Source organism: Prunus dulcis, chromosome 1 (genome assembly GCF_902201215.1).
Source record: "Prunus dulcis chromosome 1, ALMONDv2, whole genome shotgun sequence".
Classification (NCBI taxonomy): domain Eukaryota; kingdom Viridiplantae; phylum Streptophyta; class Magnoliopsida; order Rosales; family Rosaceae; genus Prunus; species Prunus dulcis.
Genome location: NC_047650.1, coordinates 20,098,446 through 20,120,335, shown reverse-complemented (window position 1 = coordinate 20,120,335; position 21,890 = coordinate 20,098,446). Strand labels below are relative to the sequence as shown.

General features: G+C 36.2%; 2 protein-coding genes across 2 annotated transcripts; one reads left to right on the top strand and one right to left on the bottom strand.

The window, feature by feature from the left end:
- The first annotated feature begins 7,505 nt into the window (after nucleotides 1-7,505).
- On the top strand, nucleotides 7,506-9,367 carry LOC117613200. The gene is made up of 2 exons (XM_034341838.1): nucleotides 7,506-7,893; nucleotides 8,211-9,367. Exons 1-2 carry the CDS (start codon nucleotides 7,567-7,569, stop codon nucleotides 9,117-9,119), a joined length of 1,236 nt encoding a protein of 411 aa, XP_034197729.1. The 5' UTR covers nucleotides 7,506-7,566; the 3' UTR covers nucleotides 9,120-9,367.
- A 270-nt stretch (nucleotides 9,368-9,637) lies between these two features.
- LOC117616830 (trihelix transcription factor ASR3) lies at nucleotides 9,638-12,575 on the bottom strand. Its single transcript, XM_034346258.1, has 3 exons — nucleotides 11,636-12,575; nucleotides 11,048-11,089; nucleotides 9,638-10,322 (listed from the first exon to the last, which is right to left on the bottom strand). Exons 1-3 carry the CDS (start codon nucleotides 12,333-12,335, stop codon nucleotides 10,036-10,038), a joined length of 1,029 nt encoding a protein of 342 aa, XP_034202149.1. The 5' UTR covers nucleotides 12,336-12,575; the 3' UTR covers nucleotides 9,638-10,035.
- Nucleotides 12,576-21,890: the final 9,315 nt, after the last annotated feature.

The following is a 21,890-nucleotide window of genomic DNA, read 5'->3' as shown; positions in this document are numbered from 1 at the left end:
GCAAATAGTAAATCGTAGTAGTGACCCTAGACATAATTACAACAGAAAAGAAAACCCAATTACAATAGGACTATACAAACAGACAAGTTTGACTCAAAGAAAAAAAAAAAAAAAATGGCAAGTTTGACTCCAAAAAATTAGTCATGTTTTTGGAAATAAAATAACGTTATAGCAGTATTGTTTAGGTAATTATCCGTTGGAAAATTATGGTGATACATGCAAAAGGTTGCTAGGTAATTTACCTATACTTTGTAGGTATCCTAATAATTTACCTATACTTTGTAGGTATCCTAATAATTTACCTATAATGTGAAGGTACACAAATATTCTTAGATTGTACAGGTAAATTATTTAAAAAATAATTTACCTATACTTGGTAGGTATACTAATTTACTTACATTATTGTAAATTAGGCATGCATGTTTTCTTAAAGTTGGAAATAAAATAAATTATCTTTAAGTTTAAGAGAAATATTATCGACTGAAATCTAAATATTGTCCCCCAAACTTCCATCTCCTATGTTTCCAGATGATGACTTCAAACCTAACTTTAAGCCCACTCGTGTTAATGAAGCATCTATATGTCATGCTTGTTTAATTATGAGAGGTATTTTTTCCAACTTCTTGTGTCGTTGGATTTGGCTAGGGCGGAGACTGAGGCGCAATTCTTGTGTCGCCGGATTGGGACGTTATCCTTGGGAGAGAAGAATCGTGGGAACCGGTCTTGTAGGGCGGGGAGGGTGGCGATGCATTTGAAGTGTTTTTTATGAGACGGTGTGGTTTTGTGATGACATTGATGTCGATTTTCCAGACTTGGATTTTGTGGTCTTGGTGAGCACTGAATGGTAGCTCCCCAACGACCACTAGACTTTACGGTGCTGTTGGTGGGGGCTACCACCTTGTTGGGTGATGAAGAGTGTGATCGGCTCCATGCTATGATCTGACCGTTGGATGAGCCGCTGTATAGGAAGTTTCCGGAGAGGGCTAGAGTGCATACGTAGGAGGAGGGCTGGGTTTTGAGGGTGGCTATGCAGAGGTGGTGGGTGGTTGGGAATTGTAGAACAAGTTCAAGTTGGTTGGAGAATGAGGGAGTGAGGGAAGGAACAGAGGGAAGATTTGGTTGGGAAGATAGAGAGGAGGAGGAAGAGGTTGATGCTTCTGAGTGGAGGAGGTGATTGGAAATATTGGAGTGATCTTCATGGGTCCAATCCTTTCAGATTGTTGAATCTGTCGACCAAAGTAAAATCTTTATCATTCACACTGCTTTTTGTAAGGACAGTCACATACCAAGATAGTGTATGTAAAATTTGTCCATGATTCCAGAAGTCCAGCTTCCTGACCCAGCTACTTGAGTGGCATAGTAAATTGTAAGAGGCTGAAAAGGAAAAGAAAAAAAATTAACAAATGTTAATATTTGTGAAATATATCAAACATATCCAAAAAGGAGCAGATATACAGTAGCTTCAAGATACTCATTTAAGATATCCATATGCTTCATATGTTGCTCCAACCTTCCAGGCTCTTCTTCATTATCAGGCCAATGCACAATCTCTACGATAAAAAGTTATCAAGTTGGACGATAACTTGACAACCAAAACACTTTTTGGTCAATGGAAGTTAGAAAAAGATTGTAACCCATTCAGCCATAATGAAATTGAGCAGTGAGGAATGAGCATAATGAGAGAAGACTTAGCGACCAATGTAAACACATAGGCACATGCCTACAAGTGGTGAAGGCTTTGACAAAATTAAAGCCGCAGCATCAAACGGTATGAATACGGTTAAGATTGCAGCTCATTTGGGTCTCCACTGGATCAAAGGCAAGTGCATGACAAGCCGAGAGCAGTAGCAGCAGCTTATCTTTAATCTTTGTACAACATACACGCACAGACATTGAGCAGTGAGGAACGAGCATAGTGAGAAGACTTAGCGACCAAGGTAAACTAAACACATAGGCACATGCCTACATGTGGTGAACCTATACACATGGACTATAATGCAGCTGACACCCAAATAATCAGCTAACCCATTATCAGTAATTTCTTTGTTTTTTTGAGTTACTTTAGTCTTATTAGCTCAACTGCAATACTATTTTGCTGTGGGCATGAGTTGCCACTTAAGACACTATTCTAAGCTGCAAAGCAAGACCCTAGACCCAAGCCAACAGACCCTTTTAATCAAATTCTCCCTTCCTCCTCACACACCATTTCTGCACAAATTAAGACTAACCCAATTGTTGCTCTCTTACATGAAACCTAAAAACATAGCTAGATATCAGCACCCATGACAAAATCAAGAATAAGGCTTCTACACTTGTATTTTTAAAACTCAGCAGTCCATGTTTTGCGGCATGCTTATCAATTTCTGATTTGCTTTCAAAGCACAGCCAATCGAAAAAATAGAAAGAAAAAAAAAAGTCATACAAATTAGAAGCACCTGCTGAGAAACAGAGCAAGAACCAACAGCTCCACAGCAAGCATATCATCTTGTGGTTGTGGTTGTGGCTGGTCCTGTGCACCGAGTCCCATGTCCCTTCCCGGCACACTCCATCGTTTGGCAGAAGCCTTTGCTCTTCCTCAGTTCCTCTCACTCTCCGTTTAAGATAATATACTTGAATAAAATTAGAAGATGCTCAGGGCATTAGACTTCTAAGAGCAGACCTCCGGTGTTCATTAAACAAAATAGAACAAACTGGCATGGCTTAGGATTTTAAATAAGTTGATTTAATAGACATCACAAGTAAAATGAAAAGCCTCAAGCAAAGCATAATTGCCTCTGTACCCAGCCGCTTGTTGAGAGCTTCATTCCACATATTTGCAGCATAAGCAGGCTGCATACTGGTCCGCATAGAAACAACCTGAAAAGAGGAGGTGCCAATTAGGATAGAAAACTTGATTGAGCAAAACCAAGCACGCTCCATCTAAAAAAAACATATATACATGCATGTGTGGGGATGAAACGCAGGATGAAATGCTTGCGTGCGTGCGTGCATGCTGGTGAAATAACAATATAAGCTAACAACCTACACAACGATACTCTACCTCATCTCTATAATGCTTATTGTACTAGGCCACGTAAAAGTTTCAAGCAGCAAAGGCATAGGCATACCAAATACCAAGTGAGTATCAAGACGAGGAGGATAGTTGTCAGCCATGGTGTCAATCCAGCTAAACATCATATTGTGATAACCATATGGCTTCCCTGACATACTCTGAGCATATTCCATGCTTCCATAGAATTGAAATTCGCACGCAACTCTGGATGCAAGGGAAGCAAGGGTATTTGTGGATTAGAACCATTGTTTTAAAAGGCGAGGCGTAGAGGTGGGGCGTTTTTAGTATGTTATGCAATACTAATTCAACATTAATTCTTAATAATAAAAAAATTATAAATAATACAATACAAATAAATTATACTACTAATTCTTATTGACCCATAATATTCTATCAAAAATATAAGTACTAAATGTCATTCAAGCATAATAATCAATCTCAAAACATAAAATACTTATTCAACATCAAGAGAATAACTCAATTCATGCATCCCCACTCCCCATCATGAAACATAAAATGCTATGGTTTTCGGCATTTATGTAGGGACTTGAGTGTTATTTTTAGTGTGGGTTTTATGGATATTGTGTTGTTTGGAAAAAAAAAAAAAAACCTAACATATATATATATATATATATATCTTGTACAAAGAGAATTGCATACCAAAGGGGAGAGACGCTTCAACTTATGAAGAGAATTAAAATTGATGGAGATTATCGCATTAGGAATATACAAATAGGTCCATTAATGTATTTATTTAGAAGAAAAAAAGAGGGAAGTTTTGTTTGGTTCAGTGGGGACTTAAAAGGCATGATGTTTGTTTAAAAAATGAAAACCAAAACGTCCGTTTAAGTCTCAGTTTAAAAAAAAGAAACACTCGGCTAGATGAAACGACGTAGTTTGATTGAAACAAACCCTAACAAAAAAAATTTCAAGTCAGGTCGTCTTCTTTCTCGCGCCTGTGTTGCAGACAGCGGCGCTTCTTTGCGCCTCACCACGCCTCGCCACGCTAAGCGTGCAACAAGCTAAATAGCCCACTCCTAAGGCGATTTCCCTTCGACGCGCGCTCCTATGCGCGCTTAGGCATGCCTTTGAAAACATTGATTAGAACTATCCTTGAGTGTCAGTTCCCACCACTCATCCCATGGAACCTGTCACGCCCCGGACCCGGGGGTAGGTGAAAACCCCGCGCCTGGTGCATGAGAAAATAAAAAGAATAAAATAAAATAAATAGAAACATGAAGCCGAAACATGCATGGGTTTAAAATTAAACTTCTCTTATAAAAATAGCTCCTAAAATCTTACAAGTTTACAATTAATAAATACAGCTCTATTACTCTCATCTAATTCAGCCTCAACTGGTTTACTCCTTTTCTTGCACACTAATTCATTTGAAAAATTAAACAAGGTGAGGGATGAGCAACCACAGCTCAGTAGGGACATGAGACTTTACCACAGTAGATTGATATAACTAAATTAAGTGACATGCAATCACACAACCAAAATATCACATTATTAATAATAATGCATGAATGAATGCTCTTCATCTACTCCGTTAATTCATATAACTGGACAAGCAGACCTGCATGTCCCATACTATGCTTATACCACTTAGTCCCGAATGCCCATTTATATGAACTAACACCCATTTCAATCATCCTATAATTCCCATTTTGTTAGTCATCTTGTCTAACTCCCTTTCGCCAATCCTGAATCACCCAATAAAAACCATGTGCATTATGGGATCCCTGGGACCTGGTACCTGCCAAGAGTTAGACTCAACTACACAAAAGACTATATCCATTACCCTCTTTTCCATTATTATCTTCTCCACCCAACAACTCCAACCAATTACCATGACATGATATAATTATGCCAACATTATTCAAATAGTTCACAATACATAAATATCTCATATCAAGAACATTATACAATATCACACATAATATAGAGCTCATGAAATTTAATTAGATCAATCTCCGTAAAAGGCCCTCAAGAAACCCCTACCTCGATTCCAAAGCATTTCTCCAAGTTAAAAAAATACAAGCTAAGTCCTATACCTCCTCTAAGAATTTTATCATCTCTCTCTCTCGGTTCAATTGCTATGCACATAATGACCTATATATATAGGGAAAATGTCGACAGTGACTTCCTTCCTATTGGATGGTGTTTGGTGATTTACAATTACTTACCATCCAAGTTATATTCATGTGGTGGTCTAGCTTTGCAGATAAGGTAGTTTCCAATTCCTCCAATCCTATACAACCTTTCTTTGGTGAATTGACAGAGCTAGTATATAGCTATGCTTACTAAGCATTTGTTTTTCTTTGACACATACTACACTAACAATGACTAAGCATATCCATATATAATAGAATAGGATATTTATGTAATACACACATATATAATATAATATAATATATAAATTAAATAGTAAAATATTAAATCTTCAAACTAAATAATTTTATAAATACGAGGTTTCACAGAATCACTGGTATAATTTCTTCACCCTGCAATATTAATGCATGTAAAATGTCAAAACAATCCAACACTCAGTCAGACGAATCACAATAACTTCACATAAAGAGAAAGTAGTAACCAAAGCTGAAGAAAATTAAAAACCTATGCAACATTGTCATCAATTTAATTTTTTTCAATACACAAATCCCCATCATCACTTCCAGCCTGATTCAACTATCCCTTCCACTCTTTGTTAGAACCAAAACATTTAGAGCATCTTCAACTATGTGTCAAAAGTGCCATATAGACATTTAACAACTAGAAATAACATCTCACATCTCACATCACTCCAACTGATGTGGAATGAAGGTTGGAGGTTGAGATGTTATTTTTGACATCCCAAAAGTAAGATGTCAAATGAATATTTTATTATTTTTTAAAGACAGCTAGCTGTTACTTTTATTTATTATTTTATTTTATTTATTCCTTATCTTAAATGATTTGACTGTTACAATAATTATTTATTTGACATATCGGGTGAAGTGTAAAACTGTGTAAATGTCAAATTGCCACATCAACTATCAAATTTAAATTTGGTATTTGGTATTTACATCTCCAAAGAGATGCTTGAAAGCTTAATTAAAGTCCAAACCAATGAAATCAGTGAGTTAATTCTATTTGAAACAAGTAGAAACTAAAGCAGCAAAATCAAAATGCATTAAATTCTTATTCAACTAAGATTATATTGAATAACATTAGATTAGAGAGGATAACTACTAGCCGTTGATGTTTCTGACATGCATTTAGGAGCTCGCTTGTATATATTATATGGGAAATGCTAGCTACTTTCTCTATAATCTTCTCATTTGAATCTTTTCTATTTTTTTAATGACATGTGGCACTTCTCTCTCACTCAAAATAATGTTTTCAATTTAAAAAAACATTAAATTGTATTTCCATATATACCATTGACAGAAAACTAAAAAGTCAAAAATCCTTTGAGTTTTCACAGCCCGATCCCAAGACGCAGCCCAACCTCTCTCTCTCTCTCTCTCTCTCTCTCTCTCTCTCTCTCTCTCTCTCTCATATTTGTGCAGTGAGAAAAAAAAATCCCAGCAATGACCCATGACCAGTACCCAAACAAGCATATGAAAGAAACCAACTTCCTCTCCCCCCTCATTACGACCAAACATCTCCCTCATCCCTACCCAACAGCCCCCCACCTTCCCACCTCCTTCGCTTTCTCTGTTGTTTGTAATTGAACAATTTTTTATTTTATTTATCAAATCTCACCACCAAAGCACTATTTTCTATTTTTATTTGGTTTCGTTTATTAAAAAAAGGTGTTTGAACTTTCATGATTTGGGAAGCGAAGGGCCTGTAGAGGTTAGAGAAAGAAACAAAATATTGGATTTTTTTTAGAGAGAGAGAGAGAGAGAGAGAGAGAGAGAGAGAGGTTGGGGTGTGTCTTGGGATCGGGCTGTGAAAACTCAAAGGATTTTTGACTTTTTAATTTTCTGTCAAGGGTATATATGGAAAATCAATTTAATATTTTTTTAAAATTAAAAACATTATTTTGAGTGAGAGATAAGTGCCACGTGTCATTAGAAAAATGGAAAATGTAAAAGAGAAGGTTAGAGAGAAGGTTGTTTGCATACCCCATTTCATATTACCGATGAATGTGGTTTGACTTCCTTTTGACACCAGTTTTCGGGTCATTTTTGAAAGTCGGTTCGTTTCGGTTGAAACGGCACTGTGAGATTCTTTGAATCATGAACTGGACCAAATTGGCTGATTCAATTCGGTTCTTAACCCAAAAAAAAGAAAGTAAAATAACCGAATCAACCGATCTGGTTCGGTCGGTACGTTGATTTGGCAGTTTAAATTTCCAAGCCTAGTTTTGAGGATCAGGTTAAACCTTTGGGCCCATTAGATGAACAAGGTCTCCAAGGAGCCAATCTGGCCCAAACCACGAAAGACCAGGAAAAGTAACAAGAATTAAAAAATTCAGGAGGCGGTGCTTTTTGCCTCCTCCGTTTCCTATATGATAACGGGTTATGTTATGGTTGCATAAAAGCCTCAGAGTAGTGAAATTCTTACACAGATACAGAATCAAATCCTCAAAATCGATGGACGACAGCTTCAGAGTCCGGGCAGAGAAGGTTTTCGGATCGCTCCCTTCGTCGACCTCGACCACTTCGTCTCTGCAAGTGCAATCCTCTCCCTGGTCCGTCACCGGCGACGAGGTCGAGCGCAGAGAATGGAGGCGCGGTACGGACGCCGACTCATCTGACAGGGACCAAACGCCGTGTTCATCGTCGTTTTTGGAAGACGAATGGGGAATCAGAGCGTCGATAGGCTTGGATCCCACTCTGGATTACGAGGTAAATTATTATTTTTTATTTAAAGCTATTTGATAATTCATTAGAAAAATTGAGCTAGAAGAAGAAATAATTGTCACACTCACGCATACTTTATTTATGGAAATTGATAGCCTAATTGAATTCTAAGAATTTAGTGCTTTATCCTGTAATGGGTTTCGTGTATTTTGGTCAAGAACACTAGAACTTGGTCCCAATCAGAAGAATATGTTGGAATTCTTGTAATTTTTTTGCTACTTGATTCAAGGAACTATCCAATTAATATTTTCTCTCTTTAAACTATTATTATGGTCCTCTAAATTGTTTCCAACTGGTTGCAGGATGAGGAAGATGAATATGACAAAGTGGCTGCGGGCACAGAAGGTCTCGGTGACCGATTGTTCATGAACGAGGTTACCCATCATGGGTCTTATTTAAACTCCCACAATGTGCTTCATGGTAGCAATAAAGATCCACGTGCCAATTTTCTGGCTGCAAGACTTAGGCTGAAAGAGGATGATGCTGAAGCTCGAAAATTGAATCCTCCTGCGGCTTCTGCTTCACAAGTTAAGGAGCAGCTTGTTAAATCACCTGAAGATGTTGGCCAGCCGAAGTCTATATTGAAAAGGAAAGACAATACCTCGGTTGTGAAGGCGCAGAAACGTGTCAGGTTTAATCCTGGTTGTGTAACTCATTGTGATTCTGAAGAGTCACCAGAAATACTTGAAGACTTTGATATGGGCTCTTCTGATGTAAATGGAATGGATTCAGATAATGGTTCTGGGTTGGCTCCTAATGCTTCTGGTGTTCCTGATTATTTAGTGAATCCTTCCAAGTATACACGGTATAGCTTTGATACAACAACTGAAGTTGATGAAGATGGCAACACCCGAGCTTTTATGGACTACCTTAGTCACCCTAAGAGTTCAAATACAGATTCAAGATCAGAGATGGAGGATGCTTCAGCTCAACTGCCCAAGTCTGTGACCTTTGTTTCAAAGAAAAAGACAGGAGATGGTAATGCAGTAAACGATATCAACAATATGAAGCAAGACGATGAAGATGACAGGAAGCAGTCCTTAAACCGAGCAAGCTTCCCTGTTGGCATTGCAGCTGTTGAAGTCCAAAGTGAAGATAGTGCAGTGGAGGAAGAAGGGTCGGCACCAAACCCAGCAGATTTTAGTGGTTGTTTAGAAACACCTGGTCGGAAGTATCGAACAAAATCAATGTCGGATGAGTCCGATTCTTGATGTTTTCTAAGATTCAGATAGTCTGCATTGCTGGGTTGAAATTTCTCTGTTTCATTTTTTTTACTGGTTTCTCCTGAACAATGTTTACTTAAAACCACATAATCAAGTACCCTCATGACTTAACCTTTGTGAAATTATGGGTTATCCAACGATAGTGTATGAAAGTGTGTAAGAATGCTCATTTGATAAGCTTTTCTTTTCAAATATCAATCTCACTGAATTGGTGTGTAGGGAATTTTTCCCATTCCCGTTTCGTTTTCATATTTCATCATGAAATTCAAGTTCACTGATAAGGCCGTACATATGCTTTATTTACCTTGTTTTGATGTTAAATCACATTTAAGGCCTTGGATACAATCCGTTGAAGAGGAGGGATTCGATTTATTTACCGCTATGCACTAAATATTGCATTTCAAATATGTTATAAGGAAATTTATAATGTTGTCTCAAAAAAATTATACCGTAATTATACGTGATGTATTGGAATGCAACGTTTTAATGACAAAGACAAGTAGAGGTCACAAATAACAAAGTATGCTTCTTATTGATATCAAGAGTCTGTACAGTCACAAAGACATTCTACCATGAAAATTCCATGTGAGCTGGGCATATATGAAAGAAAAGCAGCAGAAATGTGCTAACTCTTTGAAATTTCTAAACCTTATCTGTGTATAGACTCTACAAATATAATGGGGCAATATGCCACAAGGGTGGCATACACCAAAAAGACAAATAGAAGAAAATTAAAATTTTTAAAAAAGTGGAATAACAGGTGTGATTTGTAAATGCCCTACTGAATTCTGTCATCCCACGATATGAATGATCAAATTTAATCCACCAATTCTCAGCCTCTGCTAACATCTATGGGTCTTGAAGATGACTTCTCTATGTACACTGATTTGTTGTTGCTCGTCTGCTACAATTTCTCAGCGATTCTCATAAAAGCATCTGCAAGCTTATTAAGAACAGCAATTAAGTTATCAGAATGCTCCTTCCTCTGCTCCCGATCGAGTTGCGAATGGGAATTCTGAGCATGGAGATAGTCAGACAGCACTTTGCCATTCCTTTCCATGACATCAATCAACTGATTCTGCAGATTGGATGTTTCCTCGTCTACATCTATTGTAAAACGTTTCCGCTTCCGGTCTTGAGAAGTAGATCCAATCTCAGGTATTGAAGCTGGCTGTTTTTGGTCTGCTGCACCTGTAGGTGGTAGTGTTAATTGACCACATAAAGTTTCCATCTAGAAATCGCCCAACCCAGACATTCGGCCAAGATGCTGAACTATGGTGGGTTTAGACACCACCTTAAACTTTGATTTATTTCAACTTAGAAATGTAGGAAAGTTTAAGTTCTGGGGGCATATCTACCAGTGTTACTCAAACAAAGTACTTGTTCAATTAAACCCTCAACTAAACTCAATAGGATGATAAACTGTATCCCTGGCATGATACTCTTAACAGATTCTTGGTGGTAAGCTTAAACAAGATTATACGAAACTTAAAGAAACTTGGAAGCAGATGATGACAGATTTTCAATACCAGCCCCTAATATATTCCTTTTGACATGGAAGATACCTTAAATTTGTTCAAATATTCTTGTTCAAGTATAACATGTTAAAGTGGGTATCTACCATGAATTTGAGCCTGTAAATTGTAAGTGCATTCTAGGGCAAGTTCAATTCAACCCACAACAAAAGATTGTGATGGGCAAAGTTGACAAAAAATTGGAAATATATGTACATATATCTCAGATTTAATCAAAGGAAGTTTTATGAGATGGTCATTTCATTTTCAATTCTGCAAGTTTCCTTTAGTTGTTTTAGAACATAGTCATAACTACGATAATTAGTTTTGCGACTCATCTACTATTTTTCTCTTTTATGGCAAACAATCAGTAGTATAAAGGGTTGAGGCAGACAACAGTACCTTGTCCTTCGCATCCTTGAGGTATTGGTTTGTACTGCTTCTCTGTTAATCATAACACAACAAAAAGACATTTGAAAGATCAGCAACAGTCTCCAACAGAGACAAATACGCATATTTGCTTCCCTCACTGTCAATTTGCCCCCTAAAACCCAAGCCCCAAGAGCACTAAACCAATCCAAGACCCCAAATTCGTAGAAAGACAGTCTCTTTGATTTTTCACCCGACCCCCACCCCACCCCCACCACAAATTATATACAACTTTTGAGCACAGCAGACACCACCAAGGCCTTGCTTCACCAAATCCCCAAAAAGCATCCTTCAATAAGAAAACAACTGAAGAAAAAGACTCAGCTAACGTCCCCATTTGAAATTCTATCACCAACTCCGTACCATCACTCATCACTCACTCCCCAAAAATATTATTTTTCAACCAAAAAATAAAAAATTTCAAACACGAAAGACATTCCACAAAACCCAAATGAAATGCAGCCAACTCGTAACCATATTTTGAAATTTCCACCCAAAGATCACATCCTTTTTTTTTTTTTTTTTTAATTTTGCTAAAGAGTCAATTGAATTATGAATTACCTGATATTGGCAAAGGGCCTGAAATCACTGTGGTACTCCCCGGACCCTCCTTGAACCGGACTTCCTTCTCAGGACTCCGGCCCGACTCATCGTCGGAAAACAACCCGTCCTCCGTGGGCCTCTGTATACTATCAAACAAGTTCTCAGCCTCCTCAGTCATCCCCTCCTCCTTCACATCCTCGGACTCCACCCGGGTCGGACCCGGTAGAGCGTGTGAAATCGGAGCACCCGGAACCGCCTCCATTATATCATAAACCTCCTTATCGAAAAACCCCGGCAACTTCCTCTCTCTCCTCAGGTCGTTCCTCATCACCCAAAACGACTCCGTTTCGTCCTTCCTCTGCACCTCCCACTCCCTGATCTTCTTGAAGTCCCCCGCCAAATTGCTCCACCGCTTCCGGCACTGGACCGGTCCCCGGTTCACCCCGTGCTTCTTGCAGTACGTCGAGACCGCGGCCCATTTCGGCTCCGCCTGACCCGACCCGAAGTCCGACCTCGGGGTCCGCCCCCCGCCCCGGCTCTCGGCGTACCTCTTCCCGTTTATGAGGACGAGAATCTCCTGCCGCGTCCAGCGTGGCAGCCTCGGCGCCTTGCTGGCGTCATCTCCGGTCTCCGCTGACGTGGGGTGGCGGGCGTCAACGCCGTTAGTTTCGCCGTCAACGGGGTTCAGGCTCACCTGCTGCTCCAAGGCCATGAGCATAAATAACGAAAAAAAGTAAAACGGAAAAGAGTAAACGCACGTGACTTAATGGTGATTTTACGTTGAAAGTAAACGGCGTTTTGGGGGAAAGGTTCCCTCTTACGCCGTTTAAGAGGAATGAGGGGTTAGCTCATATCCCTCTTAGTCTCTCTACCTAAAACAATTAGGGAGGAGATGAGAGAGAGAGAGAGAGGGAGGGAGAGAGAGAAAAAGAGGAAGAGAGAAAAAGAAAATGAAAAGGCGGGGGAGAAGTTTTGAGGGCTTTTGGTGGTTTATTATGAGAGTGTGGTGGGGTTTTCTCTGTTTTTTACTGCTATAATATAACCTTAACCCCTTGTTAAGGTTGTTTTAGCTATAATTAATTTGGGAAGGCCATATCTTTTTTATTTTAAATCTCAATCAATGGGATTTGTTTTTTCTTTAATTTCTTACCATACAAGGGTTAATTAACCCTAATTGCTTTGTCTTGGACCATGGAATCTCTAAGGGCACTCTTTTGCATTACAACCACTCTAATTATCTTTTTTGTATGCATATGGGTCATTTTCTTTTGTGAAAAATATGGTATAAAACGCGTTTTTTTTGGGGCCATCTTTATCCTTTTTGTTTCTCCTTTTTTAAAATTTGTTTTCATTACCTTTGCTTGTATTTATTTAATTTGTCCAAGCATTGATTTTTTTTGGGGGGGCATGTTTCTTAAAAGCTTTGGTCAAAGTTTTAATATAAAACAAATGCATGGGATTTTGATTTGGAAGAGGTGGAATATATGTATAAATATTTGTGGGGGAGGGGTTACAATTATAAAGAAAGTGGCTAATGACAATTCCAATCCATGGTGTGGAATATAGAGGCTAAGAAGGTGATAAGGGCATCCTACCCTACCACTTAAGTAAAATTTTCTCCACCTCTCCTTTCGTTCTCAACCTCCCTTAGCGTCTTATCCCATTGAATCATTTGCCCTAATCTTTACTTAATCGCTAATGCTTATGATAATGGATGGCCCCCTCCAATATTAAAGCCACTTTTTTATTTTCTTCTTCTTCTTTTGTTGTGTGGAGTTTGGACAAAAATTTGAAGAGGGTACCACTAATTAATCACTACCTTTTCTCTCCTCCTACAACTAAAACATGCATCTTTCTCTCTCTAATAATCAAATCATTTTTTTCTAATAAGTTTTAATAGAGGATTGGGAACATAGTAATCATATTATGGCATGTTTACTAATCCGTAATTAAATTATGAGGAATTGAATTGAGGATGAGTTGGATTGAGGAAAATTAGATTCCGGATTCCTATTGAAGTTATTTGTTAAACCATATAGAATTGGGGTAGGAGTGGTACTAATTACTAAAACATCTTCGTTGTTGGTTAAAACAGATGACAAATTTGGAATTTTTAAAATTGTGAAAGGATATAATGAGTAAAAAAGATGAATTCCTAATGGGTTGTTCTCCGGGAATTAGAATATCACATCCCATCCAAGAATTCAATTCCTCTAAAATCAGGAATTCAATTCCTAATTTTGTGTAAGCTCCACTTACATTTTAATTTTTTGATGTGAAGTAAACGCAAAAATCATGTATAGGTGGAATTCAATTCACAACAATTCTAATTCCTAATTAATAAATACACCGTTAAAAAAAATCATAATATGAAGCTTATGAAGAGAGATTAGGGGTTGTAATGAGAGAGAGAGAGAGATGGGTGGGGGGGTTGGTTTGTTAGGACGGGGTCATATTCAGGGTGTGATGTAGTGGGGACAAAATACTGATCCCTATTATGCAAAGGCCTGCCAATTTGTGGTATTCTTGTAGCACGCGAAGGGCGTCTCTGCATGGACTCATTACTAGTTGCTCTCACATGCATTTTCTATCACAATCCATGACATTCTATCCTTTGGTCTCACTTTTATTCAATAATCATATTGACAAAAAATAATTAATAGAAAAACTTCATGCGTTTTGCATTCATAATTTAAGGGTAATTAATTACATATGTTAATGACTTCCCACACATGACAGGTCTCTTAAAAAGAGATTTTAGTTTGTGACCGTAACATCTTCATGTGATGTTGTTAATTTAAATGTAGGAAATCATTTGTATTTTTGTCAAAGTTAGGAAGGAGGGGGGAGGGGGCCCCTCCCACACACTTCAAAGTGTCATGGTGGTTCAAACCTGAAACTACTAGTTTACAAGTCAATACCCTTTTTCACTGGGTTAGACCGTCTGTAGGCAAAACCGTCTGTATTTATAGTATTAATAAAATGAGTTTATTTTCTCACTCCTCTTTTGTCTACTTACACTCCCTTTGTTGGAAATTTTATGTTCATACTCCTCTTTTGTCTACTTACACTCTTTTTTTTTTGTTATAGTAAAAAGTATTTTAAAAAAATAAAATAAGTGTAAGTGGACAGAAAAGGAGTGGAAAAATCAGCACCCTTAATAAATATACACTTGTCTTATATGAGTACATTAGTACCATCAAATGACTATGTTACAGTATGTGTTGTTAATTCGCGCATAGAAAACTGTTTGTATTTTAAAGTGATAATATTTATAAATATACACTTATTTTTATATGAGTGAATTAGTATCATCGTATATGCCAGTGGGGTTCAACTGCGGTGGTTTGGCATCAATTTTCCCCTCTCCCCCTCTCATTGGCACCCAGTTTCGATGCTTGATATTGGCAAAAATGCGTAGAGAACCAATTTAACTGATATCCCCCCTTCCCCTCTCAATGATTGGCAAAAATAAATAAATTAGTATCATCATATGACGATGTTATAGTATGTATTACTAATTCACGTGTAGAAAAACATTTGTATTTTAAGTTATAATATTAAAAATATATATATACTTATTCTTCTATGAATAGATTAGTAACATGATGTATGTAACGATGTTACATTCGTGGACTAAAATTTCCCTTAGAAATAGAGATTGCACTTTCAATAAGATATATATCCAATGCAAAGTTAGGGATTAATACAGCCTCTTATTTGATATGAATTTAGAAATAAAAAATGAAAATCCTTCTTTATGTGTTTTACAACATTAAAAGGGCAAAATGGATATTTTACTTAGAGTGTGTGAATAACAGATGACAGCTACCGTGTCGTAAAAGAAATTGAAAATAACAAAACGCGTGGCTTTGGGGAAGACTGGAATTGATCGCATCCCAGGTAGGTATACTTTGTGGTCTCCAAACAGTTGGAAAGTGGCTTCCACATCAGTGCAGAAAATTGATTAACAAAGTTTCCCACAAATTAACCACGTCTTTTCATCATGTCAAAATACGTAGAGTCAGAATTGCGTCATTTTACATCACCCAATGACTAAAATACCAGCTTCACACCTACAATACAATGAATGAGATTAATAAATTACCCTAAATTCCACTTGACGATAAAACTTGCCACAATCTCAAACACACATCGTAATTCTCTTGACTAAAATAATAATACTTTTACAAAAAAACCATTATAATGTATTATACTTATTCAACATATTGTATGTAATTACACTTCTCACCAAGGGCAGATGGCTCCAACTCCTGAAATATATAGGAAATATTAAACATCAATTCAAACTTATATAAATTTGATTAAAAGCAAAATTCACACTAAGACTCTACCAACTTGACCTATTCTAATCGTACTGATATTGGCCTACACCCACAAAGAGCAAACATCAAAAAAATTCTTCTAGTCACCCAAAACGCCATATTTGAACCTTGGGAGCCTAGAGGAAATAGCTCTTCTCCTCGAAAAAATTGTACGAACCTATCTTCAGTGGGTTCTTCAATCTTGGTAAGTTTTTCTCTTTTTTTATATATTCAGTTTCCAATTTTAATTGTTGTCGTTAAGTTTTTATGATTTAGGGTTTGTGTGAAATTTTTTGGAGATTGTTGATATATGTTTTATTTTTGCAACTTGAATTATTAATTAGCATATATGATTTTTGGTGTCTAGTATTTATGGATTCATTTAGTGTTAATTCTTCCGGTTTCTACGGCGACTATAGAATGAGCATTTTCAGCTATGAAACATGTTAAGATTGTACTTCGCAATAAAATGGAGGATGAGTATCTCGCAGATTCCCTCATTGTCTACATTGAGAAAGAGCTTTTTGTGGATATTGATTCAGATTCAATAATCAAAGATTTTGATACACTCAAAGAGAGGAGGGTTCCACTTCACTAGGTAAGCTCTTTAAATTTTTTTGCAATCGAACATATTTTTTTGAAGTTGGACAATGTGTTTGATTTGATATTTATTTACATTTTGCACTTTTTTTGTGTTATATTTGCTTTTAATGTGACTTTGTTTGATTTATAAAATTTTATTTTTCTTTTTTATTCATGAGAAAAAATGCTTATAATATATCTCCTCTATAAATAAAAAATTATTTAGCCTACTAGCTTATTTTCCTGGGTCCGCCATTGCTTCTCACAAAAGTATACCCTACTTGTATGAGTCACATATTTGTTAATTCTATGAAAATGTGATCAATAATGTGATAGATAAACATTATACAAACCTTTGCCAAACATTTAACTAACTCGCTAAAAGCCTGGATGACGGAAGACTTATATGTAGGGTTTCATAGAGTTTGTGCATGAGCTTGTAGTGTCTAACAAAATCGACTCCCAATTTTAAATGGTCCTCAATTGAATAATGCACACACCTTTTTTATTTTTCCTTAGAAAAGGGTGATAGTGTTATTGATAGAGAAAAATAAGTAACAGTACCAAAAAAATTGGGCCATGTCATCGGGTATTAGACAGGTTTCTCTACACATACAGGCTCAATCATCAGACTAACTGAGTAGGCTTACCCGCTCAACCACAAAGCATAAGGAAAAACCTAACAACTAATAAAGTAACCCCATCCCCTAAGATAATGCAAACACTTAGATGTTCCATCAACAAACACTGTTATTTCTAAAAGGAAAAAGAAGAGAAAAATGGAGTGATATTTATTATTAAAATATTTTCATCTTTGACTCAATTAGTTTATATATATGCTCCATGCCCATTACAGATACTAACTCCTTGGAAATCACCAGATATTACTAATTTGAAAAACCTTATGATTAAAACAGTTTGTTACAGAAAGCACTATAAAACTATAAACAAATACTATAGTTGTAAGCTACTTCTTTTCAATTAAAAAAGTAGATGAGTCATATTGACTTATAGGGATGCAAATTTTCGACTCTGTTCCATCTGTATAACGACGGGCTTCGAGTACAATGCATCATATCGTAAATTTATGGCTTATTTTATTTGGTAGAATTTCTGAAAACCCCATAACAATTTACAATTTACAAATAGCCAAGTGGGAACCAACAAAAGGTGGCATATAGTTTTGAAAACCTGAAAGAATATCAGAATTTGGTAGCATGTCAAACTTCAATGGGATTCCCATGGACCATGACAGCCTCAATTTTTTTATTTTTTTATTTATCCCTTTCAACATGTAATAGTACATATAGGATACGATATTAGGTGGGCAATGAGACATAATTAAAAAACACGTGTCGATTTCCTATTGCCTACTTTGCAAACTTTTTATTTCTCTAAAACAAAGCATAAAAATTCAGCACACACAATTCACTTGTTAATTATGAAAATCTTTATATAAAAACCTTTCTTATTGAGAGGGGTGATAACATATTAAACTCACACACACTATACGGATGTTAGGATTCAAATTCAAGACCCATCCTGAAAGAACAATTACTCCAAATTACTACACTAACAAATACTTTGCTTCAATAGGTTTAGTTTTATATGCAAAGCTGTATAGCATGTTTTTAGAGGGATCCAATAAAGAAATACTCAAAGCCATCAATCAAATTGATGGGTTTAAAAATGGACCAATATTCCTTCTTTCTTGAGGATAAAGGGTTGGGTAAAAATAGTTCACGTCAATGGTCTGACCATCTGGTTGAAAAGGCCAAAAGAAGAAAAATGATAAAAATATGGACTTATTATAACTTATCGCACAGTTAATAACATTAAGTCATTTTGACTCAAACTCGGTCGAATGTAACAATTTGTGATTGTTTTCTTTTGCTTTGGAGTTATTAAATTAATTTAAAGAACCTAATTGTTTAATACACACAAGGCTAAAGATTCCTATAAGATAAATTAATATTCTCTCTCATATTTTCTACAACATGTATTATGTTGAAGACGTTATGTCGATAATCTTACGCTCTATTTAATTTTCTTCAACTTTGATCTCATTTATTGACATAATTGATTGTTTTAGGGATGTTCGGGATGATCTTGGTACAGAAGAAAAGATTCCGAGATGATCTTGGTACAAAAGAAAATAACAAATAATCAACGTTAGATACAATTTATTATACGTTTCACATTAATATGTAATTTCCTCAAACTCATGAACTCTCATTTGATTTGGTTCGGGATTTTGTGGTGTCCACCAGAGGGAAAGAGTCGCAAGTCAAAAAAGGTTGTCTTTGCTTTATCAACAGTTAAATAAAGAGCTTAATCATTTGACGCTCACTCCATTAATTAATACATGGAATAAATAAAATTACAAACAAATTCCCAATATTCCTGACATCACATAATACACGGTATGAATGAAAATTTTGGGTACAAAAGTAAAGGGCACCTAGATTATAGCTTATCTTTATCAAAAGGGCATCGATCCTAACCAAAGTCTAATCTAATATTGGTTTTCTTTTCTCTTACGCATAATCACGTTTTACTTTTCTGTAATCACCCACTTGACCTCCTCTAAGTCTAAACTACAGGGTCCTGGAGTGGCGGACAGGACAGACTAAATTACAAATACTAAACAAAACTAGATATGCCTCTCATTCATAGGTTAGGTTATTATTGACTTTGCCCGCATAATAGAAATGAGCATGTTCATACCATCCTTGCAACTATGTCAAAATATTTGCAAAAGGTTTATAACTCAAGTGGTTAGAGCATCCATAATGGGCTTCTTAAACCACATGTTTAGACAAATTTTAGGGAGGAATTGGAAAAATACAACTTTAACCATGCTCCATATCCACATCCTAAAATAGGGAGACCTCTAGGGCCCCGTTTGGTCACGGAACATATTTGTTTAGAGTAGGTAATATTGAAAAAGTAACCCGGAAATACCACTTTATTTCATTTCCCATGTTTATTGTGAGTAGGAATGGAAAACAAATTTTGTTTAGTTTTCCAATTGTACCCCGGTTAAAAATATGAAAAATCTATTCATTTTGTTTAGAGGTACTTCTATAATGCTTTTCCGCAATGTATACATTATAATGTATAATATGATCATGATATTAGACAAACACATAATACCAACATTAGAAGAATCCTTTTCCCCTTTGACAATTTTATATGCGCCATAACTACAAAATATACCATAACTACAAAATATACCATTAATAACATAATCAATTATAGCAAGAAAAGAATACCATCAATCAATAAGAAACCTAAATAACAAAACTAACATAAAAACATCAAGCCATAATTAAGCAAAGTTTATTAGTGTGATTTGGGTATGTAGCTTAGGCTTTAAAATGAAACGAGTAATTGGCATCATCATCCACCACCCCACAGACACCAAATAATAAAAAATTTCGTCTCTTTTTCACACACGCCCACTACTCCACACACAACATGAAATAGCAAATACCAAGCCACTCTCTTTAATTTTTTTTCTTTCTCTATCTCTATAATTTCTTGATTGATTGTAGCTGTTTTTAGTTATATGCAAACAAAAAAGAATTTGCTCTTTAGTTGGTGAGAGAGTGCCGTATTTAACACAACTTGTAATTGATACAAGTGAGCCTAGAGAGATAGCAACTTTCCCTCAATATTCATATGCTTTGAGAGATATATGTGTGAGATATCAATGTCTAGTCTTAGCTCAACCAAAATTTCAAACAGTGTATTAGAGCAAAATACATGTTAAACTCAGAAAAAGAAAAAGAAAAAGAAAAAGAAAAAGTAGAAAGACGCCAAATAATCCAACTATTAAACCAAGAACTCAAGTCAATTCATATACTGAATATTTGGGTGCTCAAGTGGGAAAGAAAAAGGAAGAAGAAAAATAAAAATGGAAAATATTGGGTGATGAATAGAAGTATAATATCCGTCTTGTTTGAAGTTGCTCTGAGGATGAGAATGTGAAAACTTTTGTAAGGTTGAAGTTTTGCCTTCCTTGTGTAAACAGAGTTATGAGAAATACGTTATGGGAAAATAGAATGTTGCCGGGAGGACTTTAAGAAATATGAATTAATAAAATAAAAAAGAATACCAATAGTTGTTGGAAAAAAGTGTAATTATAAATTATTAGTAAGGACAAATTAATCAGAAAAATGTGCATTCAATGCTGGCCTTACTTTCCCATGAGAAGGGAAAGTAAAATCCAAGGAGGATGGCTTCACTTTCCCCCCTACTTTCCCATGTCAGGTTTCCTATGCTTGACTTACTAAACATGAGAAAGCAATTGATTTCTCATCCCTAAGCTTTCTTTCCCATAAACCAAACTGGGCTTAGGAGCTTCTAAATCTGAGGAGAGAGAAAGAATTCTTAATGGCTCCCTATAGTTTAATGTTGCTTTATTTAATGAGTATTTCAAACATTTAATTAATGCTAACTATTTTTATATTATTTCTTTAATAGAGATTGACCAATTGAAAAAGAGTTATAGCATTTATGACTCCCTAAACTAGAGAGCATGATTGGAGTTTAAATTTTATAGGGAGCTCCTAAAATAACTTTTATATGTTTTTAGCTAAATTTTAACTAAAAAAATAGAGAGTATGAGTGTGGATGCTCTAAGAGCATTTACCTCTGCATTCGAGTTCATGTATTTGAATCCTATTTCTCAATATCACTTGTATAAAAAATAAAAAATAAAAATTGTGTAGTGCATGTTGGCGTGAGCCAAAATCAATATTCCTATTAGGAATAGAATTGTATTTTATTGTAATTATCTAATTTGAATAGAATTAGGAGATTTTGTATATATTTCATATTTGTACCCACTATGTATGTAGTACATATATCACTCATTGAGAGAAGAATAAACATACAAGTTTATCCCTAATTACTTTTGAGTTGGCATCAGAGTGGGTTTCTATCCATCTCTACAACACAAAAAACCCTAACCCTAAACAGTACCCGCTGCACTATACACTTAGCCTACCACCGCCGCCTATTACCTTGTCGCATTCTTCTTTACATTGCCGCCTTCTTCGCAGCCGTCTAGCCTCCATCATCCCCGTTATCCATCCCATGTCACACGTTGATGCTTTTATTCCTTCACATGCTTCTGGTTCTACTTCACCTACTGCTTATCCTACCCCCATTGTGACGGTTCATACTGAATCGTCCACCAATCTACGTATGAGATTCAAATTGAATGAATCCAATTATGAGATATTGGCTTCGATGATAGAACTCCATGCTACTACACAAGGCAAATTGGGTTACCTGACTGGCGACACTAATGCCCCGGATTCCTAAGAACCACAATTTAGGAAGTGGAAAATTGCTGA

What these genes read in the sequence shown, in the direction of transcription:
- LOC117613200 (XM_034341838.1), top strand. Translation starts at nt 7,567, where the DNA reads ATGTTATGGTTGCATAAAAGCCTCAGAGTAGTGAAATTCTTACACAGA. An exon ending in ATCCCACTCTGGATTACGAG is followed by an intron (nt 7,894 to 8,210) that starts GTAAATTATTAT and finishes AACTGGTTGCAG; the next exon opens with GATGAGGAAGATGAATATGA.
- LOC117616830 (XM_034346258.1), bottom strand. Translation starts at nt 12,335, where the DNA reads ATGCTCATGGCCTTGGAGCAGCAGGTGAGCCTGAACCCCGTTGACGGC. An exon ending in AGGCCCTTTGCCAATATCAG is followed by an intron (nt 11,090 to 11,635) that starts GTAATTCATAAT and finishes TATGATTAACAG; the next exon opens with AGAAGCAGTACAAACCAATA. An exon ending in TCAAGGATGCGAAGGACAAG is followed by an intron (nt 10,323 to 11,047) that starts GTACTGTTGTCT and finishes TACCACCTACAG; the next exon opens with GTGCAGCAGACCAAAAACAG.